The 18,923-nt window shown below is 43.5% G+C and overlaps 1 protein-coding gene and 1 pseudogene across 1 annotated transcript; one reads left to right on the forward strand and one right to left on the reverse strand.

Annotated features, from left to right (window-relative positions):
• The first annotated feature begins 370 nt into the window (after positions 1 to 370).
• Positions 371 to 8,621, forward strand: LOC119043721 (RNA transcription, translation and transport factor protein-like; annotated as a pseudogene).
• Positions 8,622 to 9,697: 1,076 nt separating this feature from the next.
• LOC128627149 (secretoglobin family 1D member 2-like) lies at positions 9,698 to 12,829 on the reverse strand. The gene is made up of 3 exons (XM_053663665.1): positions 12,729 to 12,829; positions 11,009 to 11,196; positions 9,698 to 9,827 (listed from the first exon to the last, which is right to left on the reverse strand). The coding sequence occupies exons 1-3, from the start codon at positions 12,781 to 12,783 to the stop codon at positions 9,798 to 9,800; spliced, it is 273 nt and encodes a 90-aa protein (XP_053519640.1). The 5' UTR covers positions 12,784 to 12,829; the 3' UTR covers positions 9,698 to 9,797.
• Between the last annotated feature and the right edge of the window lie 6,094 nt (positions 12,830 to 18,923).

An 18,923-nucleotide genomic window follows, 5' to 3' on the forward strand; every position in this document is an offset into this window, starting at 1 on the left:
ACAAAATGTGTGGTTTAAATATTTAATCTGCACACACTCATGACATTCACTGGTTTGTTAGATTTCTACACCAAATCTTCTCTGCTCAGTTATTTATTTTTCCCTCTGCTTATGCTCACATATTTTTGCTCACTGAAGGCCTCCGAAGTGTGCCCTTCTGGTCCTTATGAGCATTAATATAGAGAATACGGAAGATCTAACAATTCATTTCTGTACTGCTAGAAGCACATTTCTCTACTGGAGTGGATCTTTTCACTCCTTGCATCCATCCCTGGTCCATGTCCAGAGATATATTGGTGTCCCCACAGGGTGGGTGTTGTGCTATTGGCATCAAGTGGGTGAGACCAGGTGTGCCGCTAAACAACCTGCGATGTTCAGGGATTCCATTACAAAGAGACTCTTCAAGTCCAATGGCACTAAAGCCATGGTGGAGACTCCCAGTGATAGAGAAATCTCCACTGACTTTGTGGCCAAAGATGAGGAGTATGAGGGGCCCTCAGTGAACACTCAGTGGACAGTGAGTGGAACCATAGGGCAAACTGATACCTCAGCCCTGTCAATACCTATGGCTACTACCATAACTATGAAAAATTAACTCCTGTTGTTTTAAGCTCCCCAGCTTGTGGTAGTTTGTTACAGCAGCTGTAGGAAATGAATACACAAAACCATCTCTTACCTTAACCTCCCTTCTCGTCACCTCGATCTGTTTCATTTTCCTCCCAGCAATTACTACTTGTCCTCTGGTGGGTCCAGCACCATTCTTGTATCCTCCCCCTGCTGGACCTCAAATCCCATCAGAGTCATCCCTAGGTCTGTCTCATCCACTCCTACATTTCCAGTGCCTGGCACCACAGCTGACACACAACACAGATAAATACATGAGTTAATTAGCTACTTAAATGGTGTTCTTTCCTTCCATATTTCTTATCATTATTGTCTCCAGGCAACTATAAAAAGAAGAAGAAAAAAATTCTTCTCCCCTGATGTCCTTTTAACAAATACAGCATGTGTGGTGCATGGTAAATTCCAAGTTGACCTGAGATGATTTGTAGCATCTTAACCTGTTTTTGCCAAACTTTATCTCCACAAATTTCAATCCCATCCTTCCCTGCTACTTGTGTCTTACAACTTTCTTTAACTTTTAACATTTTCACTTTAAAGATAATGATATAGGAGCACTGTTCTCAAAAGGAAATATTGAGAAAGAACTTCTAGTGAGAAGCACTAGACGCCTCTCCAATCTGGTCCACATGTGCTGCCCATGTGTGGCCTGCAGCTTCTTTCAGTGCATCTCCTGGTGTTGAGTGTGGGGATATATTTTACTCCTCTCTGTGGATTCATTTTTTAAACACTTATGTTCTGTCCTGTGTTGACCAGATTGCATGCCTCGTTGTTCTTCATCTAAGCCTTTTTGGAGAGCATATTCTCCCCTGCCTTCTGAAAGGATCATTGGTGAGAAAACTTTTGAAGACTTGCAAGTCTGAAACATATTTATATTCATGCTTAAAGGCTAGCTGACTGTCTAAGAATTCTAGTTGTATACAATTATAGGTCAGAGCCTCTGAATTTTCAGTATTACTTTGCATTTTTCAGTCTTGTGTTGATTCAATCGTTATTGTACACCATTTCCTATGACTTAGTGTTTCTGATACAGATGGATCTGTAAGAGACATGGCTAGAAGAAGGGGCTGAGTGGGGAAGGATTTGCAGGAAACACCATCAGTGGAAAGCGTGAAGCCACTAGTGTGGCATGTGACAGATTTCCTGCCCCACAGGCTGAGACTTGATGAGAAGGAGACCCTGCCTGGAGTCGGCAGAGGCTGGACATGGTGTCTCATGGAAGCAAAAGCCTTCCTCCTAATCCTTTCTAAAATATGATGGCAGAGGAAAGTGATGACCTGCCAGTCTCGCTTGGGAAAAGGATGGAATTGGATGGGTGAGCAGAATCCTTCCAGACTTCTCAAAATTTTTGGTCCAGAGATGTAAAACAAGATGAGTAGAAACACACAGGTTTTCTTCCACTTGCTCGCTGTGTTGAGAGGCTGGAGTTGTTGTGGATCAATGGGCACTGCAATCCATGTGGCCAGGGAACAGGACCCATCCCCTGTCCCCAGTGCAGGAAGGGGAAGCTGAGCTGGTGACTGATGCTGCACTGTCCTAATCCTCTAGTTCCACCGATGTGCCAGCAAGCTGACAGCCAGGGGGATGGGGCACAGGTGCTGAGCCTAGGGGCACCAAGTGGAAGGAAGGGCAGTGCACTGCATGCAGGGTGCTGACTGCCTGCAGACTCCAGAAGAAGCCTGAGGCCCAAAAGTGAAGGGGAAAGAAGCCAAGTGGCCTGGATGATTGTGCAGTGGCCACCTGCAGTCTCCCAAATGACAGTATTTTTTCTGAAGATTGCTATTCGTGTACTTTTTAATTTTGTTTTTTATTGTTGTTCAAGTACAATTTTCAGCCTTTTCCCACCACCTCAGCCCTTCTTACCTCCTACCCCTATTTCCACTGCCCCCTTGTTATTGTCCATGTGTCCTTTATAATTAATCCTGCAAACCCTTCACCCTTTTCCCTCTTTATTCCCTCTACTCTCCCCTCTGGTCACTGTCAGCCTATTCTCAGTTTCAATGTCTTTTGTTATATTTTGCTTGCTTGTGTGTTTTGTTGACAGTTTCCAGTTAAAGGTGAGTTCATATGGTATTTGTCTTTCACCACCTGGCTTATTTCACTTAGCATAATTTTCTCAAGTTCCACCCATGCTGTCACAAAGGGTAGGAGCTCCTTCTTTCTTTCTGCTGCATAGAATTCCATTGTGTAAATGTACCATAGTTTTTTTTATCCATTCATTTACTGACAGGCACCTAGGTTGCTTCTAGCACTTGGCTATTGTAAATCATGCTGCTATGAATATTGGGGTTCATAGGTTCTTTTGGATTGGTGTTTCAGAGTTCTTAGGATATAATCATAGCAGTAGAATTGCCGGGTCAAAAAGCAGTTCCCTTTTTAGTTTTCTGAGGAAATTCCATACCGTTTTACATAGTGATTGCACCAGTCTGCAATCCCATCAACCATGCACTAGAGTTCCCTTTTCTCCACAACCTCTCCAATACTTGCTGTTTGTTGCTTTGTTTATGATGACTATTTTGACTGGTGTGAAGTGGTATCTCATTGTGGTTTTAATTTGCATCTCTCTGGAGGCTAGTGATACTGAGCATCTTTCCATATGTCTCTGGACCCTCTCTATGTCCTGCTTGGAGGAGTGTCTATTTAAGTTCTTTGCCCATTTTCGAGAACTTCCGCCAAGATAGAGGCGTAGGTGGAAGCACTGCACCTTCTCACACAACCAAGTTTAAAAACAACAAAGTTTTAGCAACAAAAATGCAGCCAAACCACAGAAAATTGAACTACATGGAAGTCTGACACCAACAAACCCTTAAGCCAAACCGGTAAGAGGGGCAGAGCCAGGAGTAGAGCGGGGTCAGGCAGGAAAGATCCACCGAACCTACCCGGGCGCACAACCCAGGTGTGCCAGTAGCCATGGGCGGATCCCAGGTGTGGAGTAGTGGGCGAACCCACTGAGGGCTAACCAAAGTCACACAGTTGAGCGCAGATAAACCAGTAAAGGAGCGAAGCGGTGAGACAGACTGTGCAGGCCCCAGTGGCAGAAAGTGGCAGAGGGGACCGCCATTGTCCTTCTCTGGCCCCGCCCCCACATAAAGCATCACAAACCAGCGACCGGGGTGGCCCTGCCCTGGTGAACACCCCCTCGTACGTAACAGGCACGAACAGATCAAAACATGGCTCAAGAACAACTCAGAGCCCCAGAGCCCATAAATCTAAGTGATGAAGAAATAGCCAAACTTTCAGATGCACAGTTCAAAACACTGGTGATCAGGATGCTCACAGAACTGGTTGATTATAGTCACAAATTAGAGGAACATATGAAGGCTAAACTAATTGAAATGAAGGGAAACGCACAGGAAACCAATAGTGATGGAAAGGAAACTGGGGCTCAAATCAAAGGAGTGAATCAGAAAGAGGAAAAAAATGACCAAACAGAAAAGGATGAAGAAACAGGAATTCAAAAAATGAGGAGAGGCTTAGGAACCTCCAGGACATCTTGAAACGTTCCAACATCCAAATTATAGGGGTACCAGAAGGGGAAGAGGAACAGCAACAAGTGGAAGACTTATTTGAACAAATAATAAAGGAGAACTTCCCCAATCTGGCAAAGGCAATAGACTGCCAGGAAATCCAGGAAGCTCAGAGAGTCCCAAAGAAGTTGGACCCAAGAAGGAACACAGCGAGACACATCATAATTACATTAGCCAAGATTAAAATGAAGGAGAGAATCCTAGAAACAGCAAGAGATAAGGAGACAGTCACCTACAAAGGAGTGCCCATCAGACTGTCAGCAGATTTCTCAAAAGAGACCTTACAGGCAAGAAGGGGCTGGAAAGAAGTATTCCAAGTCATGAAATCCAAAGACCTACATCCAAGATTGCTCTATCCAGCAAAGCTTTCATTTAGAATGGAAGGACAGATAAAGTGCTTCTCAGATAAGATCAAATTCAAGGAGTTCATCATCACCAAGCCCTTATTATATGAAATGTTAAAAGGACTTATCTAAGAAGAAGAAGATAAAAAACATAAAAACTGAAAGGACAGCAAACTCAGTTATTAAGAACCATACCTAAAACAAAAACAAACTAAGAGGACAGTTAGATCAGGAGCAAAACCATAGAAATGAAGATCACATGGAGGGTTAGCAACAGGGGAGTGGGAGAAGGAGAAGGGGGGAGAAGGTACAGAAAATAAGTAGCATAGATGGTAGGTAGAAAATACATGGGGGGATGGCAAGAATAGTATGGGAAATATAGAATCTAAAGAACTTGAGACAGGTGGTCATAAACTAAAGGGGGAGAATGGGGGGGAGGGGTGTACAGGGGGAGGGGAATAAAGGGGGGAAAATAGAACTGTAATGGCATAATCAACAAAATATATTTAAAAAATAAAACTTAGAAAAGGGAAACAAAAGTTCTTTGCCCATTTTCTAATTGGGTTGCTTGTCTTCCTGGAATGGAGTCGTATGAGTTCTTTATGTATTTTGGAGATCAAACCCTTGTCTGAGGTATCATCAGCAAATATGTTTTTCCATATGGTTGGTTCTCTTTTCATTTTAATGCTGTTTTCTTTAGCCATGCAGAAGCTTTCAATTTTGATGAGATCCCACTTGTTTATTCTTTCCTTTATATTCATTGTTCTAGGGGACATATCAGTGAAAATATTGCTGCATGGAATATCTGAGATTTTCCGGCCTGTGTCCTCTTCTATGACTTTTATGGTGTCATGACTTATATTTAAATCTTTTATCCACCTTAAATTTATTTTCATTTAGGGTGCAAGTTAGTGACTGAGGGTTTTTTTTTTTTCATGTAGCTGTCTAGGTCTCCCAACCCCATTTGTTGAAGAGGCTATTTTTGCTCCATTTTCTGCTGCTGCCCCCTTTGTCAAATATTAATTGACCATAGAGATTGGGTTTATTTCTGGGGTCTCTATTTTTTTCCATTAGTCCATGTGTCTGTTCTTATGCCAGTACCAAGCTGTTTTGATTACAGTGGCCTTGTGATACAGTTTGATATCAGGTATTGTGATCCCTCCTGCTTTGCTCTTCTTTCTCAAAATTGCTGCAGCTATTTGCGGTGCTCTATGGTCCCATATAAATTTTTGAAGTGTTTGTTCTATGTCTGTGAAATATGCTATTGGTACTTTAATAGGTATTGTGTTGAATCTATAAATTGCTTTTGGCAGTATGGACATTTTGATGATGTTAATTCTTCTGATTCATGAACACGATACATATTTCCATTTACTTGTGTCTTTCTTAACTTCTTTCTTCAGTGTTGTGTAGTTTTCTGAGTATAGGTCTTTTACCCCTTGGTTAGGTTTATTCCTAAGTATTTCATTTTTCTTTTTGCTCTATTAAATGGCATTTTTTGCTGATTTCTGTTTCTGGTATTTCATTGCTGTTATACAAAAATGCCCTTGATTTCGGAATATTGACTTTGTATTCCACTGTTTTGCCAAATTCATTTATTAGGTTGAGCAGTTTTTTGGTGGAGTCTATACGATTTTCTATGTACACTATCATTTCATCTGCAAACAATGACAGTTTTGTTTCTTCTTTTTCAATTTGAATGCCTTTTATTTCCTATTCTTGTCTAATTGCTGTGACTAAGACTTCCAATACTATGTTGAATAGAAGTGGTGAAAGTGGACAACCTTGTCTTGTTCCTGATCTTCATGGGAAAGTTTTAGTTTTTGCCCATTGAGTATGATGTTGGCTGTAGGTCTCTCATATATGGCCTTTATTATATTGAGGAATTGTCCCTGTATTCCCACTTTGATGAGTGTTTTTTATCATGAATGGGTGTTGTACCTTATCAAAAAGCTTTTTCTGAATCTATTGATGTGATCATGTGATTTTTGTCTTTGCTTTTGTTTATGTGATATATTACATTTATTGACTCGTGAATATTGTACCATCCCAAAGGATGGTATTTTTAAATGGAAGAAGGAACTCAGGGTGCACCTTGTCTCCATCTGGCAGTGTGTGGTAGAGTTTTCTTTGGGTACTCTAGAGGAAATAGGCCCTGAGGTGGAAGCTTGTCATTCTTTCAAAATTGTACAGCTTTTGAATAAATGACCTCTTCCCGTTTTCACCAAACCTCTGCCTCTAGATTTTCACCTAGATGGTGGCAGCATACAGCAGAACTCCTGTTAATATTCAGTGACATTTCTTCTTGAAAGAGTCATTTTTCTTTAGGGTGATATAGCAAAAAGTCACAAAAATGTGTGGGAAGTGAGTGAGCTACTCCATTTCATATTTTTCACTGTGAGGAAATTTTCTTAATACATTTATAGGTGCCTTACTTCCTACCACAATCGCTCTCATTTCTGAATTTTTTTAGTTGGACTTGTTTTTCTTTTCTCTCATATTCTTATCTTTTATATAAATGAACCCAGACAAGCCGGTGTCATGCTGCCTGTCACCTACCAGTCCCAGTAACAGAGACAGTGATTGAATCTCTATGGACAGATGCCAATGAACTGAGAAGATGGTAAGTTTTTTACCCTAACAGACCATATTAAATTCCATTTTCAAGCAATCCTTTTAATAAAAAAAAGTATAATTAAAGGGATTGAAACTCAGGGGGAAAGTTCATCAGATATAAAGCTGCAGCATTCTTTCATTTGTGTCTTGGGCAGGGGGCATCTTGCCCTGGAGCACAATGGCTCAGATACCATCTTCATTGCTTGCAGTCCTCCTGAGGCACAACAGTGCAATTTCTTATGGTCTCCTGAAGTTGAGGTGGATCCTATCTTCAGTTCCTATAACCAATAGCTTTTTACATACATTGATTGTTAAGCTTATGAACTAACATCTCAAACTAAGATTTTTCAACTTTTGAGTTTCCCATCATATATACTTGTACATGCTTTTGCTGCCCAATTTTTCTTTGTCTTCCAAATCCATTAATGACATTTTCTTGCTGTCATATTTTTAACTTTTCCAGAACACCTTGTTTTAATGTAAGTGTTTATTAACCATGAGACAAAAACAAATAGATCACTGTAATATGATCTTTCTGAAGACCCACAAGAGAAAGTTCTGTCTGGACCAGAGAGCTTGGAACAGACTTAAAGGAGTATGTGTTATGGGGGTTAAGGGCAGAAAACTGTACTTGAACAATAATTAAAATTTTTTAAAAAGGAGTATGTGTTGATTAAAATCTTCTTTGGCTCTCTCTTCCTCACCTCTCCAAGGCTCTTCTCTCCCAACTCTCCAAGGCCAAAGTCGGGAGACCAGAGTAAGAAGCCAGACAAGGTTGAGAGGCAAGCTGATGGCCATAACCTCAACTGCCATAACCCTGCCAGCCTCATCTGCAAAGATGGAAAGGAATATATAAACTTTAGTGTTTGGCTTGCAGACCAGAAAACCAGACACTACAAGATTGAAGTCACAGTAATTTAAGCAACATCCACAGCAGTGACTGCCCCATGTTATTTGAAAGGTATCTCATAGGTGTTAGCTGTCCTTTCAAGATTCAAGATCAACAAGCGGCAATTGACTGGCTTCTTGGATTAGCTGTTAGACTTAAATATGGACATAATGCTGAATAATACAAAGACTCAGTATCTGAAAATACAAAGGAGACTGATGGTGCAACTAAAAATGTGAAACCACTCATCATTTTGCATGTAGATACTTCTGATTTTAAGGCCAACATAACAACGTTGGCTGACCTTCAGATTCTAAGTCATCAAGATCACCTAGAAATGCTGAAGGCCACATGCTGTTCTGTCCAGGGTCACCTGAAACATGTGGCAGTTACTAAAGCAAACTAGACAACAGAAGCATTGATTGCCTGTTGCTTTACAGGAGCACAGCCTTAGTTTGACACAAGAGATGTGGTTCTTGACAAAATCGAGATCAAATTCTGCGATTGTTGCAAATAGAAGAGATCAGAGAGACACAGACCAGAATTGTTGCAGCCACTGTAGCTGTTCAAGCAATTGCTGCTGATCCAAAGACAGACCAGAGCCTGGGGAAAGTTGCAAGGTGAACATTTTAGGATTCCAGCCTCTCACTGACCCAGCACAATTGGGAACCACGTATGCCCTGGCATGTGTTTGGAAATCAAACTTCACACTTGCAAGGAAAGTATCCCAGAAAACTGACTATGTTTTAGAGATTTACCATCCTTGCTTTTTCTTTAACAAGCACTGGGAAAGTTCTTTCTTGTCTCCTCATCTCTCCCAATCTTTATGCCCTAATATGTTAGAAGGGAAGGTTAGTGTCTGGGAGAGAAAAGGTGGAATTAAAGCAGAGAGAGGAAAAAGTGTTTGTTTGCACCCAAGGTGAAGTTTGAGGATCACACAGGCCTGAATACACTAATTTCTCAGTGGAGATATGAATCTCATGTCATTGAAGTGGAGAGCCACTGAACATTTGCATGAAGTAAGCTTGTATGACAAAGCACAGCTTTGGATTTTGTTGCAGAGCGAAAGATGGTGCAGAAAGCAGATGTTTGAGGAGCAGAGTGTAGGCAGGGAGGATAACGTGTTTCCAAGGGAACAGTTAGGATGCTTGTTTCTGGGGAATTAGGGAGGACTGGAGGAAGGAAGAGATACCAAGTGTGGTGAGCAATGCAAGTGTACAGAGAGCAAAGAGTTTCCTGAAGGCTGAGCCCTGAGATTCACTACAAAGTGAGAAGTGGGCAGAAAACAAATTACCCTGGGTCTTCCCAGCATGGAAACACAGCAATGAGTGAGGCAGGCTGTCTGAGCTTCTAATGGGGATGGAATGGCAGTGGGACTGCAGCTTGGGAACCATGTGACATGTCAGGGAGGTGGCAGTTCCCTCAGCAAAGCCTAGGGCCAGGATCCCTTGGAGTGATTTTGACCCTTCACCCTGCTTTTCTCTCTTGGCCATATGACTGGGCATTTGTGCAGGGATGAACGATGGCTCCTGAGCTAGCATTCTCTCTGGGATTTTTCCCTTAGGCCACCATGGTCACTGGATCATGTGTCTCTAGAATGTACTATGGACACCACCCAATGGCTACTTCATGATGAGAACCACCACAACTCCAGGGAGAGACTCTTAAACAAAAACAAGACAGGTAGAGAAGTGTAGGCAAGTACTTTATTGCAGCAAGACGTTGAAACCTTCACATTTTTAAGGGATAACCAGGCCATCCTTGAATGACAGAGGCTCTCGTGTATAGGATATTTAAAGTCTATTTGTTACACACAGCAAATACATTTTTCTGAAAGAGAAAAAGAGAGACAGGAATGTCAGTCATGCTGCCCCTGGAGATGACACATTCACAGGGACTTCTGTTCACACCAACATGTGAAGGACATTGCACACAGCAAAGGCACATGAAACCACCAGGCAGGAGAGCCAAGCAGGTGGGGAATTCAATAGTCCTTTTGCAGCCATGACAAACCATGCAGGACAAGGAAGAACATGTTCAGGCCCAACAGATAAACCCTGAGTGACCAAGGCTTGGGACTTGGGTGTTGAATGGAGACAGGAGAGGGTCAAGGGTTGGGCCTAACAGCCCAGGGTTTCCTTCCTCCAAATTCCAGGTCCTAGGGCTTTACATTTTCACTGCAAAGTGGACACAGGGTGAGGAAACAGGATGGGGAAGGGAGGAGATGTGGGACATTCAGCTTGCAGATGTCCTGTCTTCTGTGTGGAAATCAATCTGATAGCACATGGACATTCCCACATGGAGCATCCAGCTAGTGTGAGAATTTGTGCCAAAACCCAACCTCATTCCAGGGGTGGACCAGCTGAGAAATTATTGTAAATATCTGATTTCTTCCCCAACACACAACAGAAGTGTCTCTGCTCCAGGCAAGGCTGCAGAGGATGTAACAGGAAGGGTCTCTGCCCCCTGCCTATGATAGGTGAGAGCTGGGGAAGTGGGGCAGAGGGACAGGAAAGGGCAAGCTCTGTGAGAGCTGGCGGAGCCCCCACCCAGGCACAACTCTATTCTGACAGAGGGTCTGGGCCAGCACCACCCCCACCCACTATCTCCCCTCCAACACTCCCCACCCTCCCTGAGACTCCACAGGGACTGTGCCAATGGGCTAGAGAACAGGCCCTTCAACCTCTGAAACCTCCCAGGCAGGGAGGCAGCAGTCTCTGCACTCCAGCATCACCACCTGGGGCCTGCGTGTCCTCCCCTGGACATTGAGGATACAGGTGCCCAAATAGGTGGCTTGAGAAGGAGGAACATGCTGCATGTACTGTGCAGCCTTAGTCTAGCTCAGCAGGTGTCATATCATCATCTACCCTGTGGCCACAGGCCACTGTGTCAGAGGTGAGAAGAGGTGCAGGCACCTCCCCTCATTCCGTGCCCACAATGCAGCACCATGATCCCCCTCTTGGCCATGCGGCTGAGCAGAAACCCCTACAGAGGAAGGAGGAACAATTTACCAGAGCACTGAAAACTTTCATTCTGCCCTTTAAGGGCATAAGATCTATCCATTTCTTCACTTTTATCTTGGCCTCAGCAGCTTCTCTAGATGGAAGAAATTTCTGAATATGGATATTGTAGAGCTCTTCAGGTTCCAAAAAGAAGCTTCTAAGTTCAGACGCAAAAGCTGGACAGACTCTTGCATTTGCTGGAGCAGAAGAAATACAATTGATTTAAGGAAGTCACTTTCCCTCCATGGCCCTCTGACCTTAGACAGGGACACCAGGGCCATTATGATCCCATCCATAATGGGACAAATAACAATGTAAAACCCTAGAAGTCATGACATGCTCAAATCACAGAGCAGCAGCAGACCTGGTCCTATAAAACAGGTTCACTGAGCCCCAGTCAGCAGTTCTCCTGTGTGAGTACATGCACGCATTTCCAAAACTCTCCTGCTTTGCTGAAACTCACTTTCCCTGGATTTCAGAAATCAAGGTTTGGCCTGTCCTTACAGTGACATATTCTTTGGTCTTGGACATCAGGGGAGAAAAGCTCTTAGTAATCAGTCTTTCCAGCAGAGTGGGAGACGACAATCTCACAGAGATCAGAACATGGAACAAGTCTGGAGAGGAGCAGGGACAACAATGGAATGTTGACAGATGCTCTTTTGAGAGCAAATTAAACAGTAGAATTATGTCATTGGGTGAAGACAGCTAAGAAGCTTAGAAAGGAATCTGAGGCTTACACACAAACCACAGCTAGCTCTTCTGAGAGGTGGCTACTGGGGCCTTCATTTGGCTCCATGGAGATTGTGCTGAGACCTGAAGTCACCACTCTTCCTGGTCTGGATTTTCCATCCCACACCTCACTCTGCCCCCATGTCTTTACAAATACCTGCAGCAGGGCATGTGCAGCAGGGCATGGGGAAAGAGGAGGAGTTCAGAAAGTCAGAGGATAGAGTCAAAAACACTTGGGTCAGAGTTGAGGGCAAGACGATACACTAAAGTACTGTTGGATGAGTGACTAGAAAACACCTAGAATCGCAGCCAGTGTGCCCTAAGATTGGACTGGTTCTTCCAATCCTGGGAAGACTCTCAGAAAAGGAGCAGGGCGTGTGAGGGTGCGTATTGAGTGAGGGGTGCTCCTGACTGATTCCTGAGAGATCCAGACCACGATGGCTCTTCTTGAAGTGAGAACTCTCCTAAAACCCTCCCATCTTGAACATTCTGTGAGTCTGAAAGACAGAGTTTGAGAGCTGTGGAATCAACTGGCACCAAAGTCTCTGGGAAGAAGAATGACTGATGAGACCCAGAGCTGGCCCCTGACACTCTTTTTCTCACTCCACAGGCAGAGCTGCTCTTGCTGGTGGCTTTGAAAACAAAGAATGAGAGGAGAGTTGGGAGGTTGAGCATTTGTTCAAGTCACAGTGCTACTGAGTGACAGAGCTGTGATGCACATCCAAATCTTATTGCGTCCTGCTGCTTCTCAACATAGATCCTAGATGAGAAGTGAGGCTTCAGATGAGAAGCTCTTCAAAATGGCCTGGAAGGGTTTTATGGAAAGTTCTAAGGTGTTGGGAATTGATACAGGAGTCCTCAGCATTCAGGAGCCTGGTCCACAAGTAGAGGGGCTGGTTTAGATTCTGATTCATTCACCGCTCCTCCCCAAATAAGTTACCTACTTCATAGAAGGTTAATTATCTGGGCTGGTGGTAGTCTGATTAGGAGTGATACTTACCCTCATAGCAGGAAAGGGCCAGAGTAACCAGCAGGACACACAGGGAAAGTCTCATGGTTGATGTTGCTTTGAGTTCAGCTTTAGCAAACAAGGAGCAGTTAGCAGCTGGACTCAGCAGCCTGAGGAGCCCAGGACTATTTGTACCCAGTGAGCCTCACAGGTCCTGCCCACTCTGATGTGGCAGGACACAAGGCCTGCCTTCCAGCCCTCCCTTCCTCACTGAGGCCTGATGCCAACCATCATGGGCACAGCCCCAGTGACTTGGTCAACCATAGACATTGCTGGCACCATGGACATCTCCTTTCTGGAAAAAAGCAAGGATGGAATTTTATAAAACTATAATCAGTTGATTGGTGTGTGTTCCCCAAAGGTTAGCTTCTTAACTGGAGTTTTAGAAATGTACTATCAGTTGATTGAAGGGAGCCTCCTTAGAATTTAGCTCCTTAATTGTGTGCAGCAACTGGTTTTACTCATCTGTTTCAGCCTAGTGCCTGGCACAGAGAAGAGATAAGATGGAAATAAGATACACAGCTTTGGGTGCATCTTCAGTGCAAAAGGATGCCTGCTAGACGAGGGTCACTTTGGGCAGTTGAGGGAGAAAGGTCAGTGGCGTGTGGACACTTGTGAAGATATCAGTGATTTGGGTCATGAGAGATCACTGTGCCAAGAGGAAGACTACCTCCACAGCTCTGACCCTCTGACTCTAATCTAATGTTTGTAAAATGGTGTACCAAGAATTCCATCAAATCAAGCAGAAAACCGTCCTTACGGATGGTTCCCTTCTCAGTAAGCAGGGTGGCACCTGATGGGTCCTGAGGGTCTCAGCAGCAGCAGTGCCCATAGGGCCCATCCTTCTGTCCCCAGCCATGCACAGACACCCTGTGGAAGGCTGGGGGCACGGACCATTCTGAGGAAAAACATTAGGAAGCAGCCTTAGTACAGAGGAGCATGCTTGAGAGCCTCTCAGAAGAGATAGGATTTGACATGAAGTGGTGTTGGGAGGAGGGATTTCGTGGGAACAGCATGAGGGAAGACCAGACACCATGAACCAGGTGGCTGGTAGGGAACACAGAAACCTGTACATGATACCCTGAAACACCAGTGCACAGTGGGACAGGGACAGCCTTGTGACTGGAGACAGGCTATGGCAGGTCAAGCAGAGGGCCTCAGTGCCCTGGCTGCCCTGGGGAGTGAAGGGTGGCTGAGTGGACACCATCCCAATTGCTCCAGTGTTTTCCCTGTGGGGCAACACTGGGATTTCTCTTGGCTGCTGGGAAAGCCAAATTGTACTGGCACTCTGGCGGACAGTGTGGCTGTTTCTTGTAAATTAAGCATCCTCTGACCCCACTGCCCAGCAATTGCACTCTGTGGGTACAAAGTAAACCACAGGGAAGGCCATGCCTGTCTGGAAATAAGGGTAGATTGGAGCACTGTGTACATTCTGCCCCATCTTCTGTGAACATAAAACTAAAGACAGTAAGGCGTCCTATCCAGATGGCAGTGTAGGCAGACACAGCTCACCACTCTGAACAACTACATTCTAATTACAATTAAAATGTAGAACAACCATCACTCAGAACCATCAGAAATCAAGTCAAATGGATGTCTGACAACTACGGAATTAAAGAAACCACATCTATTCAGACCCATAGGAGGGACACAGACACAGATTGGTCTGGTCTCTCTGCCAGGTGTGGTGGATAAAATTTCAGGAGGCATATTTCCAAAGCGAGCAGGTGCACGCCACACAAGACCCCCAGCCCAAGGTTCCAGGGTGAGGAACATAATTGCCCACCTGTTCTGGCTGAGGAAACCATTGGCAATTGAGTCAGTGGAAGAAACTGATGGAGCCCCAAGCATTTCCTATTAAAGAACCCACACATGGACTCACCTACACAGGCTTACTCCCTCTGAGCTCCAGAGCCAGGGAGGCAGCTTGGAGGGCACCAGAGGCATGCTGAGAGAGGCTTGAGTGTCTGGCATTGGAGCAAGCAGAGGCCAGTGTCCCTTTTCTGAGCCCTCCCCACACAGAGCCATGGAGCCGGCAGGCTGGTGCCATATTTGAGACTCCATCACCCTGGCCAACACTGTTTGAATGGCCTTGGAGATCCCCAGAGATTCTGCTCACCAACTTATGGGCCAACCTAAGCTGCCTTTCCATATGACAAACTGGTCTTGATTCATGCTTCACAACTTCCTAAATTCTATCAAACAAGCAACCACTGGCTTCAGTGAGCTCCAGGCCAAGCTAGCAGCAGCCACATTAGCTTCACAGCTTGGCTTTGACTGGGAATCTGAAAGCCCAGCACAAGGAGCAGCCTTCTCAGATTGCTTTATAGCTTATGAAGGACAGCCATTCCTAAGGATTGGGGATGACCTTGGGCTGCACCACCTGGGGGACTCAAGGGCCAGAGCACTCAGTGAACAGCTACAGAACACTTTACAGCACTGCTACCCTGCCACTCACACTTGATACTCCACAGAGGGCAGAGATTGGTGAGGTGGTCACAGCCAATCCTTGCAGCTAACTGCCCTGGGTAAATCCCTCCCATTGATCTGCCAACAGCAACCATGGCTCAACTACAAGAGGAGGGGTGTACTCAGCCTACACAAAGGGTGCACCTCTAATACCCAGCTTGGGTGATAGGGAGGCTGTGCCACTGGACCCTACAGGATACCTACTACATTACGGCACACTACCAAGACACTGAGTCCAAAAAATTCTACCTAATACATAGGGACAAACACAATGAGGCTGCCAAAATGAGGAGACAAAGAAATATGACCCAAATGAAAGAACAGACCAAAACTCCAGAAAAAGAGCTAAACAACACTAAGATAAGCAATCTCTCAGATGAAGAGTTCAAAACACAGGTTATAAGGATGCTCAAGGAACTTAGTGAGAACATCAGAGCATAGAAAAGAGCCAGCCAGAAACAAAGGATTCACTAACTGAAATAAAGAACAATTTACAGGCAAACAACAGTAGAGTGGATGAAAGCTGACAATCAAGTCAAGGATTTGGAACATAGGGATGCAAAAAAAAAAAAAAACAACCAATCACAACAACAAGAAGAAAAAAATTCCAAAAAAAGTGAGGGTAGTATAAGCAGCTTCTAGGACAACCTCAAGAGGGTGCAACATTTGCACCATAGATATGCCTGAAGAAGAGAAAGAGCAAGAAATTGAAAATCTATTTGAAAAAATAATGAAAGAAAACATCCCTAATTTGGTGAAAGAAATAGACATACAAGTCCAGGAAACACAGAGAGTCCCAATCAAGTTGGACTCAAACAGAACCACACCAAGACATATCATAATTAACATGCTAAAGATTAAAGATAAAGAGAGAATCTTACAAGCAGCAAAAGAAAAGAGAGTTACCTCCAAAGGAGTTCCCATAAGACTGTCAGCAGATTTCTCAAAGGGATTTTGCAGGAAAAAAGGGGCTGGCAAGAAATATTCAAAGTCATGAGAAGCAAGGACCTACAACCAAGATTACTCTATCCAGCAAAGTTATAATTTAGAATGGAAGAGCAGATAAAGTGCTTCCCAGACAAGGTAAAGCTAAAGGAGTTCATCATCACCAACTGATTATTATATGAAATGTTAAGGGATTTATTTAAGAAAAAGAAGAAGATCAAAACCATGAACATTAAAATGACAACAAACTCACAACTATCAACATCTGAATATAAAAAATAAAAACATAAACAAAAACACACTAAGCAAACAACCAATGCAGGAACAGAATCATAGGTATGGGTATCATTTGAGGGTTATCAGCTGGGACAGGAAAGGGGGAGAGAAAAGAGGAAATGTTTCAGGGATCAAGAAGCATAGTTAGGGAGGAACAAAATAGACAGGAGGAGGTTAAAAATAGTATAGAAAAGAGAGAAGCCAAAGAACTTACACTCATGACCTATGGACATGAACTAAGTGGGGTGGTAGAGATTGCTGGAGGGGAAGGGGGGCAAAGATACAAAAATTGGAACAGCGTAATCAATAAAATGTACTTTTTAAAAGACTAGTAAAAAACGAAGGCCAACATCCTGTCAGCATCATTGTGTTTTTTTTTTTCAAACAGGAGAAAAAAACAGACAAAAACAAATTAATGAATTGGTCATGGTATGTAGATAGTTGAATGACTCTCGGAGAAATCTATAACCTACTGAGAAAAACTATGAGAATAAATGAAAGTTTTTGATGGAGCTGAATGCAGGGCAGTTTGCGAACCACCCTCTCTTCCCATAAACCTTTCCCACCCTCTGACACATTGGAGATAGGGGCACAACTTGCAACAGGAACTCCAGCAGCAACTAGAATACACTGAAGTTCACACAGTTCAAACAGCAAAGCTTGAAAGATAATGTCATGATATTTCCTAACAGATGTAACAAGGAATCTGAAAACACCAAGGCACACACACCTTGTGGCTGGAGAAATATTAGAAAATGTAAAGTCAACTATTCCAAAATTACTGTAGAGTTTCAATCCAGTCCACTTGAGAATCTTACTCTGAAAGATGTACACATTGTTTTGAACTCTGCAGGGCTGTTTGGATCTTTCAAATTTAAAATATATTAAGTTACTGAGTTGTGCAGAAGAGCTCTGTTTTTGAGCCTACCTGGTTTCAAGCTCAGTTGTGGAACTTTCTACTTGTGGGGTCTTTTGGCAAATTGCTGGTGCCCAGCCTCAGTTTCCTCATTTGTACATGAAGGCTGAAAGCAAACAATTTATATGAGGATAAATAATTAACTCAGGAACAATGTTCAGCACAGAACTGGCAGTAAAAGTCAGGTGTTCCAATTATGCAACAAAAAGGAAAAATGTTAGCGCAAAGTCGAACAGAATAACCAACTCATCCCTGAAGACAAATATCACACTGAATCTAATCAACTTTGCCAAGGAGCAGTGTTGATTTATCCTAAACGCTAATTGATTGTGCTTGTGAATTTGGCTGGCCTTCCAGTGGAATTTTTCTTAGTTAAAGAAGATCATCACATTTCAATCACTTCATATCCTGTTTTATGATCACATTTAACTTATTGTTATTGTTCTTTTTAATCCTTTAGTAGTGTGTATTGGAAGCTAAGGAGTAAGCAGGAGGGTGGTGGGTGGGGTGGGTACTCTATCCCAAGACACACAGAATCCTGGAACATGGTCCTCAGCAGGATGCACTGGTGACAGGTGTCCTTCAGCAGTGGTGGAAATGCCAGGGCTCCTGCAGCTCTCTGTGTCTAACTGGGGAACAGGAACATGGGGGATGGAAATATTGGAGACATCATCACTTCTGGATCATGATGTCCTTGTGTACTTAAGATACAATTCTTGTATCATCTGGTACATGACCGGTTGTCATGTGCCACCTCCCCTATAGGCATAAACATTCTTGTTCCCTTTTACCAAGACAGATTGATGTACCCATCATCTGTCAGATCCTCAATGGAATTGACAGCATGTACAAATCCAGATTCCAAAGAGCTCAGTGTAAGGTATTTTCTATGTCCTAACCCTAGAGAAGAAAGGCACTATGTTGGGACACTCATGGGATAAGGAATTGGTTTAGGGGTTCTAGAGAAACTCTCTCAGGAAAAGAAGCCAGAAGTACCTCTGGGTGTGTCAGATGGCCCAGGAAACTATTGGCTAACACTCACTATAGGATCCTCAAGACAATGGACTTCACTTAACTTTATCCCCCTGCTCACCAGAAATAACTTTCCTCTTAACAGGCTTTTTATAAAAGCCTGTGAAGGGACAACAGAAGTCTTCTGTTCCTTGTGGATATTGGTCCTCATTAATCCCCAAGATCTGACATTCATGTGCTTGCAGCCTTGGCACCTTCTGTAAATCCCTGTCATTGTAGATCTGCCATTCTTTAAAGACAAGAGACTGTACTGGAATACTTTAACATATTTTATTGATTATGCTATTACAGTTGTCCCATTTTTCTCTCTCCTTTATTCCCCTCTGCCCTGTACCTTCCTCTCTCCCACCCAGATCGGTCCACCACTTAGTGTTCATGTCCATGAACTTATATAAGTATATAAGTTCTTTGGCTTCTACATTTCTTTCTTTTTTTATTGCAGACAATATTTTTATTTAGTTATTTTTCAAGTACAGTTTTCTTTTTCTCCCATCCCCGCCCCCCCCCCTCAGTGCTCCTCATCTCCTCCCATTTCCAATTTCTTAGTT

The sequence above is a fragment of the Artibeus jamaicensis genome, unplaced genomic scaffold (assembly GCF_021234435.1).
Source record: "Artibeus jamaicensis isolate MK-2021 breed Jamaican fruit bat unplaced genomic scaffold, CSHL_Jam_final contig_3244, whole genome shotgun sequence".
Classification (NCBI taxonomy): Eukaryota; Metazoa; Chordata; class Mammalia; order Chiroptera; family Phyllostomidae; genus Artibeus; species Artibeus jamaicensis.

Bases quoted from the DNA above. Each gene is read 5' to 3' on its own strand.
- LOC128627149 (XM_053663665.1), bottom strand. From the start codon at position 12,783: ATGAGACTTTCCCTGTGTGTCCTGCTGGTTACTCTGGCCCTTTCCTGC. The intron at 11,197-12,728 runs GTAAGTATCACT...CTTCTGCTCCAG, and splicing joins GGCCCTTTCCTGCTATGAGG to CAAATGCAAGAGTCTGTCCA. The intron at 9,828-11,008 runs GTAAATTGTTCC...TTTCTCTTTCAG, and splicing joins TGAAAGTTTTCAGTGCTCTG to AAAAATGTATTTGCTGTGTG.